The 19792-nt window shown below is 41.1% G+C and overlaps 1 protein-coding gene across 2 annotated transcripts in view; it reads left to right on the top strand.

Moving 5' to 3' along the window:
• Positions 1 to 19792, top strand: part of GABRA1 (gamma-aminobutyric acid type A receptor subunit alpha1) — a 51529-nt gene that overhangs the window by 14423 nt on the left and 17314 nt on the right. For both annotated transcript variants that reach the window (XM_037141744.2, XM_037141743.2), the window contains exons 4-7: positions 3831 to 3898; positions 10904 to 11124; positions 13327 to 13409; positions 18219 to 18362. In XM_037141744.2, coding sequence (XP_036997639.1) covers positions 3831 to 3898; positions 10904 to 11124; positions 13327 to 13409; positions 18219 to 18362 — 516 coding nt within the window. The remainder of the gene's footprint in view (positions 1 to 3830; positions 3899 to 10903; positions 11125 to 13326; positions 13410 to 18218; positions 18363 to 19792) is intronic.

The following is a 19792-nucleotide window of genomic DNA, read 5'->3' as shown; positions in this document are numbered from 1 at the left end:
ATCCACATGACCATGGTCCCATTCTACATAACTTTGCCCCATGTGTATCTCTGGAAAGCTTATATGTGTTTATATAGTTAAAGAATCTGTTGATTTTCTTCTTATGTTGAACAGGGAAAGATTATTGTGAAGATAGTATTTGATGGAAAAACACTTGCTGATTAATCTGTTCTTTCAACACATCTTCCAACCACATTATTTTAAGTGATTTTCATCCTCGGACTATTTCCTTGTTACCTAAGGAGTTCATTCCAGTGTAACGTCAGCTAGGTGTATAATCATTCCAGCTCAACTTCATTAGAAGTTCCTGACTCATGTTGCATGCTCTTAAATGGGGTATTCTAAAGCGTAAAAATATCTTGTCTTTTCCTCGTGTGATCCATAGAAGGCATCTGAGGACTTTCTAGGTATTTCTAACAACACTTTAGAGTCTAGCGCTGTCAGCAAAGCCTAGCTTTAGCACAGATGACTGAGGTTCTAGTGTTCTAGTAGTCCTTAAATAATTTACACAAAGGCACTCCCTCCTCCCACCCCATGGGGATTTCTATCTGAAGGAGACAGGAAGAGATGACTAGATTTTCCAAGAACTGGGAAAAAGAGTGTTCTCCAGCCATTCTCTCAGATCTCGGTCAGAGAGCCTGATCTTGCACCTGAAGGGGTCTTGATCTCAGGCCACCATTCCTTTGCCAAAAAGCAAGTTAACCACTGTTTATAATGTGGCTGAAGTTCATTTACAACCATCCTCTGGCTACTTTAAAATTCCGATTCACCTGCCTCTCAGGGAACTCCTGGTGAGCTACAGTAAAGGGCATAGTTTTGGCCACTGACACAGGACTCAACCGAGTGAGAATATGGTTCAAGGATAATCATTGAGGATATATTTGAACAGGAAAAAGATGTGGAATACATCAAGACATGAACAGTGGATTTATGTGGATAGTGGTATTCCATGGAATGTGAATTTTTTCATATATTTTCTGAAATTTCCAAATTTAGACTATGAAGATATATTTTATTTGAATTAAAAGAAAAACAATATAATGTATTATACTGACCTCATGCTTCCCCTAAAGCTCTTGTAACTTTTTAGAGGAGCATTACCAAGGCAATTTGGGAAGACATTTGGGTAAAAAAGTTGACTACATTTATTTTAAATACTATTTCTGAGGGACATATGCCTGATAACATGCATGGCTGATCTTCCAGGGGTTTACATAATAAGCAGAGTTTTCCAGGACTGGGAACCTTCGGTTCCACTGGACACTCAGTAACAGCTGATAAACCAAAGAACCCTGCGTGTGTGGCAAGGGACACACAGTAGAGGAGAGCGCAGAAAGCCGTTGTTATCCTCTCTCGTTCTCGTATCCCTGGTTCTAGATGGTGTCCCAGGTCTCCCTGCACTGTGTGGGCTTCTTTGCTTCTGATGCAATCAGTTGCCTCTTTCATTCTGTAGCTCAACAGTCACTACGATCCACATAGGCAGCCCTCGGTTTGGGAACCTGGCAATATTGCGACCTTAAGCTTTAGGGTTTGTGAGTATGTTGGGAGTTGGAGGAGGAGAAACAGCAAAAATCACAGTCTCTTAAGGATATGGGTGTGATTACAGTGCCTGGTGAGAAGGTTATTTGAGAGACTCCTGAGGGGAGGGCTCTTGGTTAGGTATGTATGTGCCTTGGAATATTACAATGATGAGTTTTGGGAAATTTCATAGGGAGGCGGAGAGTAGAAAATAAGATGAATCACTGGAAGATGATGAACTGCTATGTTAAATGCACTCAGGGGCAAGGATAGACAAAACAATAAAGAAACAAACTTTGAAAATGTGGTTATAGCCATTGATGTGATGTGCTTTCCCTTTACACCTAATCTGTATATGGCAGGGTAACAATTATGTCTGCACAAAAGTGTATGTAAATTTAACCATGTTTTATGGTTAAATTTTATTGGAATGGCACAGTAATCTTTACAAACAGGCTTTTTGGCCTTTATTATTTGTTGCTTATGTAGCATAGTAATCTACTAGAATCTGAAAAACAACAGAGGGAAACAGTGCTTATATTTGGCACGTGGATCCCTCTCTTCTCCAGAGCACTTTATCATGCTAGATAAAACAGACTGCTTGCTCCTAAGACATCTGGTAAGTCAATTTTTGTAAAGTCAGCTCCCTTGGGGAAATACCTTAAAGTGCAGAAATTCTGCCCTCCCTGTACTCAAGAAATAGGTAGCAGTGATGAAGGGGCCCGGGAGAGCTGCCCACACTGCCGAACTCTTCCAGTGCAGACAGGGATTCATCAGCTTCCCAAATGAGCATGCATTTAAGGGCAGATCCCTGCCACCAACACAAAAATTATGAGTGGATGTAATCTAATTCCATAGATGTCACTCAGATTTTCAAGATGTTCACCCTAAGTCTTACAGCTTATAATCTGCAAGAAGTAAAAATCAGCCTCTGGGACAAATGACTGCTGGAAGGGGTACGCATGGAGCCCCATCCACAGGAGGCAAACGGTTAACACAGCGAAACCTGCTGCTGGCAGCTCCTTGTGCGTCTAAAGCTCCTCGGCTGCTGTGGAATGTTGAAACTGAGGGAGTGCGTTCTAAACACGCAACTTTATTTTCTGTCTCCGACTCTGTTCTCCATTTTGAAGTTTTTAAAGGGTAAACCCCAGATAATTCTTGTTTTGAAGGGCTCTTTAAGCATTTTAGAGCCGATAAAATTGTTTGTGCAAAAACAAACCAAAAAAATGTTGTCCTGGTTATTGAAGGGCCTATCTCCACCTCCAAATTATTGTTCACTTTGAGGTACGCATGATATTTACTGTATAACGTGACCTCCTTGGGAGAAATTCATTCTGAGAGTATGAACTGTTTACAAGGGGGTTGCTGAGGGACAAAACTGATATTCAAATGACTTCATTATCGCATATACTAGATTACCAGTCTAATGCCCTATGACAGAGAGACCGTGTTCCGACGAATGAAATATACTGGGCTGTTATTTCTTGGAGCTAAAGTTGAAAATTACAAAGTCATCTTATTTCATTCTCGCCACTCAACAAATTGTTTCCTTTTATGAAAAAAACATTTTTTCTATTTTTTTGGTGAGTGAATATCATTCCTTGAAAATTTCTGCATTGAGATGTCAGCAAACTATAATAAATATGTTTTATTGGTTGATATATATGCCTCAGAGACCAATAAAATAAAATCACATTGAACTTGAAATGGAATTGATTAAATGAACTTTTCTCTGCCATAATGGGTTCCTTTTATCCTCAAAACTGAAGATACTGATATGGGTTGTCAGAGTTTTTCAGGGAGTAATTTGGGTAATTCAGTTGTGATTTAGTGACGGAGAGCAATATTTATAAACCATACCCTTGAATGCACGATAGTTAATAAAGCTCGCTGCCATACAGTATATACCTCCCAAGAGCAGCCTAAACACCTGGAAGATATGGCGAGCTACGTGAGAATACTGAAGCTTAAACCACGCCTGTGTGCTAACGCGTTTTTATTACAGTGCGAAATGGCTTTGGTGGAAGGCAGGAGAGTGTGTCCACTCTTGAAGAATTCATTAAATGGTAGCTGACTTCTTTGTAAAGTTTCTGCTTCTCAAAGTAGCATATTTAGACTCTGTTCTCCACTAAAAAATATTAGCTGTGAAATTTCATGCGTAAGCAGTAAATTATCAGGACTGCACAGAGGGCCAATTTTAGAACTAGCTAATCAAAGCCAATAAATTCCCCATTTGGGTGTAAGTATGTGGCACTGCGACCTAGTAAGGGCTGTTGACAGACAGTCACTGTCCCAATTTCCTGCTTCACCAGAGCGTGTAACTGAAGTGAAGACCGACATCTTCGTCACCAGTTTCGGGCCCGTTTCAGACCACGACATGGTAAGTGACACTGCATTTTTGGCTTTTTTGGAGTATTTTCTAAATTTACTTTTGAAAGAAAAATAGAAACTAAATGCTTCGGGAACAGCTTTTGTGCCCCTCTGTGTACAGGACATGCAATACATGATATTTACAATGTATTCACAATACATAACATTTATGTAGGGAAAAACACCGGGTTACTTCCCAGGTCAACAGTGTTCATGGTTACCAATCACTGCAGTGTTCTCTCTTCCATCCCTGACATGATTGGTTCCCCTTGGCTTATGTTCTGTGCACCAAATTGTGTGACTTATCTACCATTTGCCATGTTGATTCAAGGATGCTAGGTTTCTGGATAGCCAGCACTATTACAGAATAGCCATAACTAGTGTAATTTCTGAATTGTTTTTGGCTAAAAAGTGGAAAAAGAGTATAAAATATGAAGGAATACTTGGCCAGAATCAGACAGAGAAATAGTTAAAATATACTGGTGGGAGATACTCATCTTCATTGCGAAAGGCACTCAGTAAATTACTACTAAAGGTGTGAATAAAATGTATACATACCTGTTCTTTCTGTCCCCGACCTGAATGATTCACGCGGACTTCTGTTCCAACCGATGGGAACTGGGGCTCAGCAGAGCCCTGCAGGCTCTGTGCTTCCACAGTCACCACAGCCAAGCTCCTACATAAGCCACAAATCACAAAGGAGACATGTCGTTATTAACATGTCGGAGATATATTAATTGAATATTACTTTTGAAATGCCATTTTGTTGACACCATCTTAACATAAGAGTCCTCTGATTTCATAGTAGCTCAGGTGATTCAGAATAAAAGCTACGGAAAATATCAACTTAGACCAGCATTTCCCAAAGTGTGAAATTGACAGTACGTGGCAAACCCTCTGACAAGTGCTGACATAAGGGAACCTGTTTTCCACATCACCTAGTGTCTTCCAGTTGCATTTGTCCAAAACCCTTTTTCTTCATGCAATATTTGCTGACATTCTATAGAACTAATATTCTATGAGTCAAACACTGGGAATACCGGCTCAGGATAATTAGATACTTTAGATCTTAAAGCAGGTTATTAAATGTATTGCTATGCAGCTATGTCTCCTCCTCTTGAACTTCCTCTCAATCCCTCAGGAAGAATTGAAAGCAAATACAAGCCCAAATTTTATTACAGTAGGCGTGGTATTGTTTTGAAGAATAGAACATTCTCATATTTCAAATATACAGAACCAAATGAAGAAGGAACCTAGAATCACTCATAAATCCGCTATTTAGATACAAACACTGTTTATGGTTTTAATATTCTTGAGTAGTTCCTTTCATTACTTTTGGGTGCATTTGCATTTGGGTGCATTTGTCCAAAACCCTTTTTCTTCATGCAGTATTTGTTGACATTCTATACAACAAATACTCAATAATTCAAATGTTGGGAAATACTGGTTCATGATCATTAGATACTTTAAGTCTTAAGCAGGTTATTAAACATATTGATTGTGCAAATTAGGGTCAGCAGAGCACCTGAGAGACAGCAAAGTGGTGGTATCAATACAGATTTCTGAACGAGAATGTCTGGGTTTACGATCCCAGCTCCTCCATTTGTCAGGGTGTTTCCTTGGGTAGGATACTTAATATCTTTCTATCTCAGTTTTTTCACGTATAAGATGAAAGTAATAATAACACCCCTTGGGATGATCACAAGTATGAAGTGAATTAATACATGAAAAACACTTAAAAATTCTGGGCATGTAAGGTACTCAACAGATGTCAGCCATTATTACTCTGGAAGAAGCAGAAATGCACTAAAAGTTAGCCACGACTGTGGATTTACTCCTCTGACAGCCCATTCGGTCACGGTGGTCAGCTGGGAAGCCACTTTATGGAACACGTGTGATACAGTGTCTGCGGCTCTACTGAGCGCTCTCTGAGGACCGACCATTGACCTCCCAGTGGGGACTCCGCCTCCCACAACACTCTTCTCTCCCTCCCCTTTTCTAATTAAGAACCCTTCATAGACCCCAGTCAGCTTCCAAGTCAGGTTTCAGCTCCTCTGCCTCATGCCAGACAGTTCCTGAATGACCTCACCATGTGCCCCCACTTGTTCCAAATACCGACTATTGACTTCGACCACCTGGTGTGGGACAGCACACTCGGGGGTCAGCAGGGCCGGCTCTAGGCTTCAGGCGGGCTGAACACAGTTCCCACGCCGTCAGCAGCTGGACTTGGGCAGATCACATAAGCCTGTGCTGGGTATATTATCCTGATTAGCTGCTCTCACAGGACTATTAGGAATTTTAAACGAGATAGGTAACTAAAGTGTCTACTGGCAGTGCTCAGTAAATCATAGTTATTACTGTTGCCTCTGTGAACTTTTTATGTGCCCTTCACGGTAGCTTCCTCTATTCTCTGCCCATCTAAGTCCTGTATTTCCACAAACGCCCAAATCAAGACCCAAATGCCTGATAAAAATGTTTTGTTTTTTTAATTAACCCAATATCGAATTAACTTTTCCCCTTCTGGCATTGTAATCACAATTATTGACTGTAAAATACAATTTAACTTTTGGCCTCACAGAAAGCACTGTTTTATCATGTTATTTTTCATATAAATGTCTTATTTTCCTAAAGTGATGCCAAAAAGCGTTAAAGACACACTTGTTTCCCCTCCCTCACAGTATCAGTGCCCGCTGGTAAACAGTAAGTGCTGAATGACTAATGAGTTGGCGATAGGTTTAAGAGCCTATATCATCTTTAAAAACTAAGGTCTTAGGGACTCACTAAGCGACAACCTTTCTCCAACCTGAGTTCTGAACCTTTTGGGAAATAAGACAACAGAGTAAAGGATATGGAACACAACAGTACCACCTTTATTACTGATAATGATGATACTGTGGTGTTGTTGCCTTCAGTGTAGGAGGTGGCCCGTATATGCAGACAAGTGGGTTTTCAGAGAGTGAACATCAGGCTCAGCCAGATCAACCCACCCAGTCAACGGGCAGTGCTGGCCTCCCTCTGCTAGGGCACAGGTGGCCATGCAAAGCGTCCAGCATGAAGAAACAGAAAATTTGTGAGTGTTATGAACAGCCAGCATCCAAGATGGAAAAGACAAGTAGAAGAGGCTGAGAGAGGCGAGGTGGATTTCTCCTTCCCAATTCACCTGTCAAATTAAGTCCCTCCCCCTTCTCCTCTCCCCAAATACAAAGGTATCAGGGAATGGGGAACATTTGGATGTTTTACACTGGTGAAGCTCTCTTCCCATCAAGGAAGCATTACACACATCACACACTGACAACTACATTGTTAATAATAATAATAATTAATAAATGGCTACTCTGTCCTGCACTGAGCATGGTGGCTCACAAAGGAAAAGAACCCGACAGGAGTTATAAAGGAACAGTGGTGAATGAAGTCCTAGGCAATGAAAAACTTTTCTTTTGAAAAATATCTGGCCTGCCTTTGAGTCACTGGCTCCAGATTAACTGTGATTTAAGGAAGCAATCTTTTTCTTTTGTCTTAGACTAGAGGTACATGCTAGGATTTCTGATATATTGCTAACTCTCTGATTGTCATGAATTACTCTTCATACCTGGTCTTTGGTCGAATATCAGACAGGAAGGACAGGCAGGGTGTCTATGCCACTGATACTCTCTGTTGCTTAAAACTCCTGGACCAGACAACATTTGAACTGTTCTATAATCAAAATTACCATAGGTTTGCAACTGATTTGCTAAGTGGCTAGCAGACACATGTCTGACCACTATGAGAAGATTAATCATGTAGACTACATTATAGTAGAATTATGCATAAGATAGAGCAGTATGATTTAGAAGCTATCGAAATTAGAAGACAGAATGACAAAGCTGTTTTTTAAGACAGGAAAGGCTTTATCGTTTTTAAAGTGGTACAACATTCAGCATCATTGATTGTTTACAATATGGTATGGCCCATGCTAAGGGTTTTACAGACTCTATTTCGTCTAACCCTCATGCGATATATTTTTAGCTAAGTATTCTTATTATCCACATTTTCTAGAAGAGGAAAGTGACCCAGCTAGGCAGCAACTTGAACTCAGGCCGTCTGTCCCTGGAGACGCCACAGCTCCCTAAGCATCTGACTTCCACTGGAATAGAAAACAAAATTAGGACAACCCCTCAACTTTGTTTTAAAAACCACTAATGAGCCATCAAACAGCACGTTCCCAGGACACGAGGTGCTGACAGAAATATCCCGGCAGCACACTCCCAGAGCCCTGGTTCCCCCAGAACTTCCAATGCAGTCGGTGAGAGCACACGCATATGGCGATACATGGTGTCAGTGCAGACACTCAGCACAATATTTACCCAGGAACAAAACACAGTTCGTTCCAGTCTTCACACTTAGCCTCAGCTTCTCAAGGGACACAGTCTACAGAACAGGGTCACTTGCGGAGACTTGTCACTTGAGTGGCAGGGCCTAGATCTCAGAACCTTGAACAGAACCCTCACCACAGCCCCCTATTTGTTTATGGATTAGGGAACCCAAGTTTAGAGAAGGTGAGAAAACGACCCAGGGCCGTTCAGCTGGCACAGCCAGCTCAGCTCTAGTCAGTGGGTTTAGAGTTTACATCCGTAACCATTAGGTTACAGCTCTGCCCTCTCCTCCCCTCATCCCAGTTTCCTGAACAAGGGGCTCCAGCCCACCTTGGTCCAATGCACTGTTACCATGGGGACAGTGTCGTGCTCTACAAGGAGCTGCTGGGAGCCAACTACTGGCGCCGTGGCTGTATCGCAGGGGCCGTGGCCAGGACACGGGAGATGGAATATTTACACACTTGAGCAGGCAGGGGCCGATCCTCATCAACTCCTTTTGTCTCAGTTTTCATTTCCACCTCTGAGAGAGGGTGAAGTGGAGACGAAAACTTACCCAGTTAGTATCGCTCCCCATGGGTATGTGTCCCCAGGTGTTCGGATGACTAGTATAATATCTGAAAAGAGAGTATCTTAAGTGAACTTGGGGATGTCACTGTCTGCTATTAATTAGCACAGATAAGTAAAACTGGCAGTAAATGTGATTGTTCTTGTAAATGTCAGCATTTTTTTCACAGTTTGACATATTTTTGAAATCAATGATGTTGGCGTATGTCTCGTCAAAGATCTGATAATAACTGTATTTGAAATTTATTCTACATTAACAGTTATTTTCAAAAATCCCCATGGAGCAGGCAAACAGTGGGATACAATGTTTAGATTCACGGGAACTTGGTCAGCTTAGACACCCCTGGAACTGTGATTTATAAATACCCATTCCCTCCACTGCTGACCAGGCTAAAATCTGGTTGGAGAGGATCGAGCTCATGTGGCTGATTCCTAAGTAATGGAAATATCATTATTATATCCTCATCTCATAAGCTTGCCTGTTGCGCAGAGAAGAGAACATACACAGGCAGCCGAGGAAACCCATCCACCCAAGTCCCCTGGCAGACTCTGCTGCTCTGGGTCACTTCCCGGTGGTAGCCCACGGCTCCCTCCCCATTTCTCTCCTCATGGAAAATACCATGCTATGCCCATCCCACTCCACCGAGAGCTTTTCTTACAGCATCCAAATTAAACAATTTCTCTCCGCTGAATTTAACAGACGCGTAAACAAATGTTTCTTAGTGAGTAAATTCCTGTCTCATCTATCCCAGCGTCTCTCATCTGACACTTCAGGCACAGAAAAATCTAACCAACAAACAACATAACGTCTCTTGCCTACAAAGGTAGATTAGCATCATGTTACCCATTTTTGTTTCAATCGGGATTTCACACTATGCTTGGTACATTATAAACTATCCAATGGTGATTGTTAGTTACTTGGGCAGTAAGGGCCCAGCAACACCAAAAGTGAGCCAGAGGATGAACCTTCATTCAGTCTTTACCCAGTTTTGTAGAAGTCTGAGAAAAACACAGTTAAATTCATGCATAGAATGTATAAACACAGACATTTTTTTGGCATGTCCAAAAGTTGGTATGTATACTACTTTCTTTTAATAGCTTTCTGATGCATCAGGGTTTAGGGGATTAAGAAAATGTAGCATGCTGTTTTCCAGTTAGTCTTCCTTCTAGTTTCAAGCATGCTAAGATTGATGGAGAATGCAGTAATCTTACTTCAAGCCACTGAGCTCCAACTTTAGTGTCAGTGTAGCAAATCCTGCGAGAAAGATGGATATTAGCCTTTCAGTCTTAGGAGCTGGTAAGTCACATTGCTTGTTTTCAGATTAGCAGATGTTTGTCTCTGAGTATTGCCGTAAAGCATTCTGTGTTTATTCAAATAGAGAGTCCCTGGCTGTGAATGATGATGAGCTTCACACATTTCTCGTGTGTCCTATACACACATATACACACAAACACACACTCACACACACTTGCGTGTCCTACATTCTTTTTTTGGAAAAGATCTAAACTACCAAGGAAACGGACCCCTTGTTTTCAAATTCATCTTCATTGTGTAGAGTTGAAATTCTACAGACATTATCTGTGATTTTTTTTTAAATGTTTAATTCAGCTGAGGAGGAGATGGGAGTGTCCTACCTGCATTGGAAGCATGGATGATTTGGGACTGGGTGTGAGGTTTCCAGAGACCATGAAGGGCCTCCAAAACTCTAGGCTTTATCTTTATCATGGGAATTGTCCCATTAAACATTTCCCCATGTGTCATAACCTCTGCAAATATTCTATCTGTTCAAGTGCTGGTATAGTGAAGGTAGGTGGGAGTATAGTGTTATTTTCCTTTCACTTATCGAAAGAGCTAATCCACAGAATTTTTCAGACCAAGAAATATTTCAGGCATTTGCGATATTTCCAAAAAATGATGATGCCAAAACTAGTGATTCACCTGACATCGACATACACAGGCTCCCACAAGTGTACGTCAGGAAACATCACCCAGCTCATATTTTGCTTCTAAAGTTGCCAAGACTGTGCACTGCCTGTGTAAGCTATTTGCATTGCAAAATCTATCACAGTGAACTCTGCCATTTTCTAAAATTACCTAGGAATATACAATCGATGTGTTTTTCCGTCAAAGCTGGAAAGATGAGAGGTTAAAATTTAAAGGACCCATGACAGTGCTCCGACTGAACAACCTGATGGCGAGTAAGATCTGGACCCCAGACACCTTTTTCCACAACGGGAAGAAGTCGGTGGCGCACAACATGACCATGCCCAACAAGCTGCTGCGGATCACGGAGGACGGCACCTTGCTGTACACCATGAGGTGAGGACGGCCGCTCCCCAGTGCGAGTCTTCCTGCCCTCCTGCCCCTTCCATGGGCCCGTGACCATCAGGCTGATGGGACACGGTGGGGCAGCTGGGTTTTCTTTTTTCCCGATTACTCAACTAACAATTACTCCGCTGTGAAAAACAAGCTAGCTAAATATTACATGAGTGTTAAGTGTTCGATAACGTGATTAGACAAAATGTAATAAAAGGCGCTTACAATGTACGTCCAGAAACTCAGTGTATTTCTCCTACCTGCTCTAATAAGGTATGAGGAAGTCCCTTTCCCTACAACGAACCTTCCAGTAACGTCTAGATTAAATTTCTAAAAGCTACCCCACCGCGTATATCCGAAAATGTTTCTAATTAAAAGGAAGGGTAAAACACAAGGGAAATTTCAAAATTCTTAAATGCGATAGCTTCCTGTGGAAGTATATGAATTCATAGTGACATATAGATATTTTAAGATATATGTTGAGAATATAGATATTTTAAAATGTTACTTAAATTGAAGATTCTATATTTATGATTTATAAACATTTCCCACAATTAGAGAGTATCGGAAAGCTTAGCACCTATCATTCACATATGGCTGAATGAAGGAAACATTCAAATAAAATTTTGAATATTTTATATATAATAGGTAGTTAAAATATTTATAATTTATGAGAAATTAAGAATTGTTCAGGACTCATTCTTAAGGGATCAGTTATTTCATACCCACTTGACTTGTTAAAATGTTGTTTTTTATAGATTTGGCCAGCACTTGGTAATTCAGACCACCCAATTATTCCTCTGGCATGAAAAGTAATGAAGGCAAAAATCCTAGACTTGGTGGATTCTGTTTAGCATGGGAATAGAGAGATAGTTTGTTTTGGAGAAAGCTGCCAGAATTCCTGGTTTTATACATAAATATTTAAATGAAAAAGACAGAAAAACCTCCTTCAAGAACCACATTTGCTGTTGGACTCAACTAGCAAAAGCATAATAGGACTTAAAAGATGAAAAGTCCAAATAAGAGGAGGAAAATGCAGGATCAGGAGACAGGTGTGTTAAGACCTCTCCAGCTCGTCCAAGCTGTATCTATTGATATTTGAAATCTGAAATATTCTGCCTTGTAAAATATCCTAAACCCCGTCTTCATCCCTCGCAGCTGCCAATGTTCTGGATCAGGGTTTGCATATCCTGAAAAGTTTGCCCAGTAATGGTTTCTAATGTACGCAATATTCTTCACCAAAAACTAACCTATATCACTCATCTCCCAAATGTCGGACCACTTTTGCTGATGCATTAACACTTTCCTTCACAGTTTGACTTAAGAATGCAAGTTTAATCATTAATTTACACACTTTGTATTTGCTTTCATTGGTATGGTAATAATTTCATGATTTTACTGGTTACAAATCTATCTTATTGTATTTCTTGAGCTACCCAGTAATATTGGTGAATATATTTTCCAATTATCACGTGAGGAACTGGGGCGTAAATTCCCTCGTAATTCGACCTAAGGAGATCGAATATATTTTAGCAAATTCCTTTCTTAAATACCCTTTTTAAAACATGAATAGAATTCACATTCCCAGGACCTAAGAACTAAAGGGAAGCACAGCGATGTCCTGGCTTCAACTGGGCGGTGGACCTGCAATAAAACCAAATGTTTGGGATATAGTGAGACCACACACACTCTTTCAAGGACACTTCCATCACTCTCAGTCACACAGAGCCTGAGGACACAGGTCCTGTCTCAGGGGAGGAGGTACGGAGGGCTACACTTAGGAAAGGGGGATTCCCTTCTTTCCCTGGCTATCCACATCTTCTACTCAAACAAGGATGAATTAGTATGTTTGCAAGTACATATTCGCTTACACCCAGCTTCACCCTCAAAGGATCTGCTGTAGCTAGCTGGATTAGTTGATGATACGTATTCTGAAAAACATTAGCAATGCTTGCCCGTTACACAGAACCAAGTGTCACCTACTTTCTCAAAACAAACAAAAATGGAAGGAATCCAGTCATCGTTGTAAATAATTCTTTTTAGATAATTGATTACTAACAGCTCAGTGTCGTGCTATATAGTTCATGCCTGTCTCCCCTACTTTGTTCAGACATTTGCTAGTTAACGACATCCCGGTTGTGTGTATCAGGAAGTACCTAATCTAGTGGCTCTTCTTTGTGTCTCACGCTTTCCTTAAACGGTAAGGCTGACGGTGAGGGCTGAGTGTCCGATGCACTTGGAGGACTTCCCGATGGATGCGCACGCCTGCCCACTGAAATTTGGAAGCTGTGAGTAAACTTATGTAACTTTTTAACATTTTTATGAGTCTTTAAGCAAGAGATCTCCAATTAGTTATGTCTGTTAGAAAGATAAAGACTGTCAAGAAAGATTAAATAGTGATTTGCTGCATGTGCTTCCTATAAGTAACCATCTTTGACTTCATGTTTTAATGTTATTTGTGGAAGGGGTTATTCCCTATGGCCTGTATTTAACTATTTAGATGGAAAACTCGAATTTTATTGAAGGTGAATTCAGAGAAAAACAGCTAGAGTATGGATGCTTACACCTCACAGACAACATTTTCTTTTCAATAAATGGAGATGATGTGTGTTCTCTATCATTACTAACATTTATTTAACTTCAGAATGATTCAACTTGTTTACCAGATGGAAATATTGGTAGCTGGCAATGGACAATAATTAGCTGTTTCATAATAATGAAGCTTATATCTAATAGATGTAGCCAGGAAAGAATTTACCCTAATGGATATCTTAGGAACGTTATAGGCCTGTTTTCATACTGCGTGAAATTCATGTTTTCATGAATGCCCTTGAAGGTATTTTAGATAAATCCCTTTTGCAATAACTTTCTTTTTTGTTGGCTACTGAATACGTGGGCACACATTAGCAGAGCCGAGAGAACAGTGACTGGCAGAGTCAGGCTCTCTGTCCTCCTTCGCCCTCTGCTTCTGACTCGGGTGCAGGCATAACCTGCACAGCAGTCAAGTATTTCTGGTTTTCTGCAGGGGAGGTGCGTACCAGGACTGAGGCAACCCCTGGACTGACTACCTAACCAGCTTTCTGTTCCCTCTAGACGGGCAGTTTAATGAAGTATTCTGGTGAAGGTGTATGATTCATAGAAGAAACTACTGGTAGTGTACGAAGACAGCAAGCAGAGAAAATAGCAGAGGGCCTTTGGGTTTCTAGCAGCACTAGTCATGGAGAGACGAATTTCTTTATAAATCTAATTCTATATGGAAAGCCAACCATATACTACTTCCAAAGTTGTCAGCTAAATAGATCTTCAGTGACAAATCCTTCCTCCCCACTCTTTTCCCATTTTGATGAATGTTCTATGCCATGTGTTATTAGGTTTGCTCCTGATCACCAGTCTCATTTTTAACAATGCTTTGATGCATTATGCGTACAGTGAGCATTTGTATATGCATCAGCCCATCTAATCCACGATTTAACCTTATAGGTAGGGAAATCGTGCATCATAGTTTGCCTGGAACAGTACTGATTTATGCCTAATATCCTGGTACGACTATGAAGAGTGTCCCTATTTTCAAGAATGTATTGTTTGAGATAATTAATTACATGTTTAGTACATTACTGAGGAATGCTTTCAAGCAGTGGGTGTAGCTGACAAAAAGCAGGGTTTTATTTTCATTATAAGATACATAGAGGTGAGTGATTACTGGTTGACTGCTGATTAATTCAGCATCTTAACAAGCATGGTATACTAAGATGTCCTTGGATGTTCTTTTTGGCCACAAAATGGCTGCTAGGACTCCAGCTATTGCACTTGCTTTCAAGATAAAGAGGAACAGTGAGCACAGAAGAAAGTAGTAGTGCCTGCATCAAAAAGATAAAAGCTTTCCCTACAATCCGAACAGACATCTCACATCTCATTAATCAGAGCCATGTTTCCCTGTCAAGGGTAACCACAAAGGAGGCTGAGAAGAAATATTTTTAGCCAGGCACATTGACATCATGAGGAAAACTGAATGTATTTTAAGAAGGAGGAAGTGAATAGTGAGTAGAAAATAAACAGTCTCTCATGTAAGAAAATTCAAATTAAAGAGAAATAAGTAATCTGTTTTCGACCTCAGAGCCTTTCTTTGAGGTGCTCTTTTCTCTCGCTTGGGTCGCTCTTCCCTTGGTTCTCAGCATGGCTGACTTTTTTAAAAATATCTCCACATCTCGGCATAAATATCACCTCCTAGCAGCTTCCCTGATAACCTCACCAAAATCTGTGTCGGTCTTCTTGATCACAACACATATTTATTGTATCCTGCTTATCTGTGAAATAATTATTGGTTTTGGTTATTGGTTAACACTTGGTTTTTGTTGGGAGACCTGTAAACTCCATGGGAGTAGGATCTGTTTTGTTCGGCATTTCCTAGCACAGAGCCTAATGAAATGCAGGCCCTCAATAAATGTTCCTTGAGTGGATAAAGATCATGATAATCGGGTTTCAAATACATCTTCACTGTCTGAGTCTCGGAAAAGATGGCCTCAGAAGAGAGGGTGCCAGACCTGTGGTGATTAAATAGGCAAGGTGGACATGGAAAGGCAGGCTCAGTCGTGCACGCTCAGAGGCCCAGAGCAGCGTGACTCAGCAGCGCTGCCTGCCGCCGGCCCTTGAGGACACAGCGGTGTGTGCTTTCTGTGTGGCCCTTCCTCTGACCTGGTCGGACTAGCCCGTCTCAGAGATGAAGACAAGGAGGGAGCAGTGGCCCAAATTCGCTCTGGCCCGAGGTTCGAAAGAGACATCTTGCCAACATATCAGAGAAGAGAACAAGAGCAGTGCCCAATAATTTAGTAGAACACTGTATGATACATGTTTATGAAGCATCCAAAGTAATTTCATCCATACGTTGATAAGAACGAAACCTGGAAAAGCAATTTTTTTCCTTCCCACTCTCTGTTAGATTTGGGCTGCCACGCTGAACTGCCCTCTCTGCCAGGTGACAAAGCCCTCTTCCTGGGGCCAGAAACCAAAGTCAATATGCCTGAGGCGGCTGACATTGTTTAACTGGCTTTTGAGGAAAATACGAAATAAGGCTTTGATGCTAAGAGAAAACGTTCAGGTTCTATTCTGACGAGAAGATCTAGGCAAGTGCTAGACCTGGGAAGGACTAAATAAATGATCGGATCCTGGCTGAGCATCGTGCACAGTGCCTTGCAAACAAGGAAAAAGAAATGGCCAACATTTAAATAAATGCTGAATAAAATCTTTAGAAATTATTCAGTGCATCTGCCTTCTACAAAAAACTGCCTCATACATAGTGCATTAAAAATAAAGTCAGTGAAGAAAACCACAATTTTAAAAGGAAAGGCAATGAAAACAAATTCCAAACTTATCCACCTGTTTCTCTTGCATGTTCACGAAAGGAGCAATAACTACTAAACTAATACCAAGTACAGTCTCTGAGACTTCCGGAATGATTTGTTGAAGAAGGTCACTGATTGTAGGATGGCCCAGAAGTGATGCTGGAGCAGACAGGACACCCACGGATGATCTGTGGCAGACCGACTGCATCCTTCTATACCACTTGCCGCAGACCCAAGGGGTCGCTTCAAGGAGCTTTGGTTCACAAAAGGAGGGGCATGACTCACATCTTTCTTCAGGCAGCTTTGTATGTGTGCAAAAATGCAACTGTCATTGTACGTCTCCTCATATTTTACTTTGGACAAACGCAAATGGACAAAATACCCAAGCCTGGTAACCTTGGGGTGGGGGTGGGGGGCAGGTCAAGCCAAGATGCCTTAGGACTTTTATGGGAACGTTTCTGCAAATATATATACATTAAAATTTTATTTTACATGGTATTTATATTTTAAACATTTGTATTCATATGCATTTTCTTCTGATTTTAAAAGAAAGTAAAGCATTCCAGTGGCCGTCCACAAGCACCGTGTGCCCAGGGCACGGCGCCTCCTTGGCCTGACGAAGAGGAGGGCCGGTAACGGTCTCAGCGCAAGGCCGGCTTCTGCTATCATGTCCTTCTCTCAAAAACCCCGGGGAACAGTTTGGTTTTCTAATGTGATCATCTTTAAATGTTACTGTCACTCTCCACCTAAACAGAGTAGAATGTGTGCCATCACTACAACCTACGTGAAGTGGGTGTTCTGTGACGAGAAATCAGAAAGACTATGGAATTCGTTCTCCTTCCGTCTCACTTTACACACATCCTACCCCAGCCCAGTGGGATTACAGAGCAGGACGATGACCTAGCCCCTCCTGTAGGGGGGTGGCTAGGTTACCAAGAAGCAAACATGAAAATGACTGAGAAGGATAAAGAGCTACATACATGGCATAAATTGTCATCCCCATCATAGTAAATATCTATAAGGATAATTAAAAGAAAGTGAAATCAGGTTCATTTAAAAACAGATGCTCGATAAAATTTCCAGCGTTAACTTTTCACATTTATCATGACCCGCACTTTGCCCTGGCATAGTCTGGACCCAGGCTACTGCCTCTAACCTCATTTCCTCTCTCCTGCACTTGGCCCCAGCCACATTGGGCTTCCTGTGTATCCTCGAACATGTCCAGCTTTTTCCTGTCCTGGAGGAGGAAACTGGTTAGTCTGCCCATCCAGAGATGAGAACCCTTCCCAAAGACTTGGATGGCTCATTTTCTCATTTATTTCGAGCATGTATATCAATGTCACTTCTTCAGTGACCCTCTCTCAGTCCCATACCGAAGACAGACCCTGTATCCTTTGTTTTCTACTTCCTGGCCTGTTGTATACAGCTGTACTGCATTTAACTTGAAATTATACATTGATTACCTCATCCGGTATCATCCCCACCAATGCAATGCATATTCCCTAAGACCAGGGAACCTTGTTTATGTTCACTTCTATATCCTAAGAAAAGAGCTTTGTTGTTTGCAGGTGCTTAATTAACTATTTGTAATAAGAGGGAACAGATAACGAATGAATCGGGGAAATGTAAAGAACACAGGCTCTCTTCCTAGCCTGCCCCTGGAACCGTGAGCTTGAAAACACAAGGCTGATAGAACACAGCCACTAATTAGGAGAAGGACAGTGGCCGGACTCACGGACCATTTGCCATTTCTTCCAGATGCCTACACGAGAGCAGAAGTTGTTTATGAGTGGACCAGGGAGCCAGCACGCTCTGTGGTGGTGGCAGAAGATGGGTCACGTCTGAACCAGTACGATCTCCTCGGACAAACGGTAGACTCAGGAATTGTTCAGTCTAGCACAGGTAAGTGCCGACTGGTAACTCCAGGTATGGAGGAGGGAACATAAAGAGTTTTTGTGAGAATGTGACAATTCAGTAAGCCCTTCAAAGGCATAAGAGGAAAAAACCGCACTGAACTGAGGAACAGTTAAGCTGAAAATTAGTGTAAGCTCTAGAAACCTGTGACCTTGGACTTGTCATTTAATGTCCTTTGTCCTGTGTTTCTTTGTCTGCAAAATACGTCACTGGCTCTCTGTGGTCAGTGTAGCTCAGTGTTGAGGTGTGTGGACTCTTGAGGAAGAATGTCTGGGTCAAATCCCTACTTCTCTACCTTGCCCATTGTGGTCACCTCACAGGTTGTTGGAAGAAAAAAACTGCATCCATAAAAAATTAGTTATCACAGTTCCTGGCAGATAAGAAGCTCTTAATGTTCGCTATTCATATCGCTGACACCCCATTTAACTGCATGATTCAATGAATCTTGGTGAATTGTTAGCAGTGGTCATTACCCACAGGTCACCAAAAAGCCAATTCCTTGTACAAAGCATTTGCATCTCTAGCCAAGGATTCTCCGCAGCTAAATCCTGCAGAAACATAATCACATTACTGATCACTTCATTTCAGAATTAAAAGTAGATGGAGTGTCATCCTTCCTAGAGTGATAATTACCCTACCAGTGAAATACTCAGAACCAAGTAAAATAATATTAAGCAGCTGGATCCAAAATCATACACTTTTGAAGTTGGTTCAAGAAATAAGACTTTAATTATGAAAATATTATTTTTGACTAACTTAAATATGATCAGAGGGCCAGATAACTATAAATAAAATTTGGGTTCTAACAATTAGAAAAACTTACCCCCTCCGATCCAAATATTTTTAACTGTTTTAGTAAGATTCAACAATTACTTTTATAGCTGTTTTGAAATTTTTAAATTAGTTCATTTTGATTTGTAATTTCTAAAGAGAGGCATTTTAATAATAAATATGGACAAAAGTGCTTTTTTCCTCAGAAAACTTTCTTTCTTAAGTTTTGGACTCTTTATTGGGACCCTGATCATTCTAACATGTTTAACTGGTCAATATCTCTTAGTGTGATTATCGGATAATCCCTGCTTAAGAGGATCTGTCTCTTGCTTACTTAATGCATCTTAAGTTTCTTGTTTTGAAACATGGAGAAGATTGTTTCTCAGTTCTGCAAACATTAGAAATCCACATAGAAGTAATTGATTTGTTTCTTTCTGATGCTTCCACTTTTCAACAAAACAAACAAGCAAGCAAAATATAACCAAAGACATTGAAATAGAGAACAGGCTGACAGTGACCAAAGGGGATAGCGGAGGGAATTTCAGGGGAAAAGGGGAAGGGGTTTCAGGAACAAGTATGAAGGACAAAGGAACAAAAACAAGTGTGTGTGGGGGGAGGCATGGGAGGGAGGTGGGGAGGGCTTAGGG

Source organism: Artibeus jamaicensis, unplaced genomic scaffold, assembly GCF_021234435.1.
Source record: "Artibeus jamaicensis isolate MK-2021 breed Jamaican fruit bat unplaced genomic scaffold, CSHL_Jam_final contig_432, whole genome shotgun sequence".
Lineage (NCBI taxonomy): Eukaryota > Metazoa > Chordata > Mammalia > Chiroptera > Phyllostomidae > Artibeus > Artibeus jamaicensis.
The sequence above is the reverse complement of the archived record's forward strand: the minus strand, read 5'-3'. Positions and strand labels throughout refer to the sequence as shown.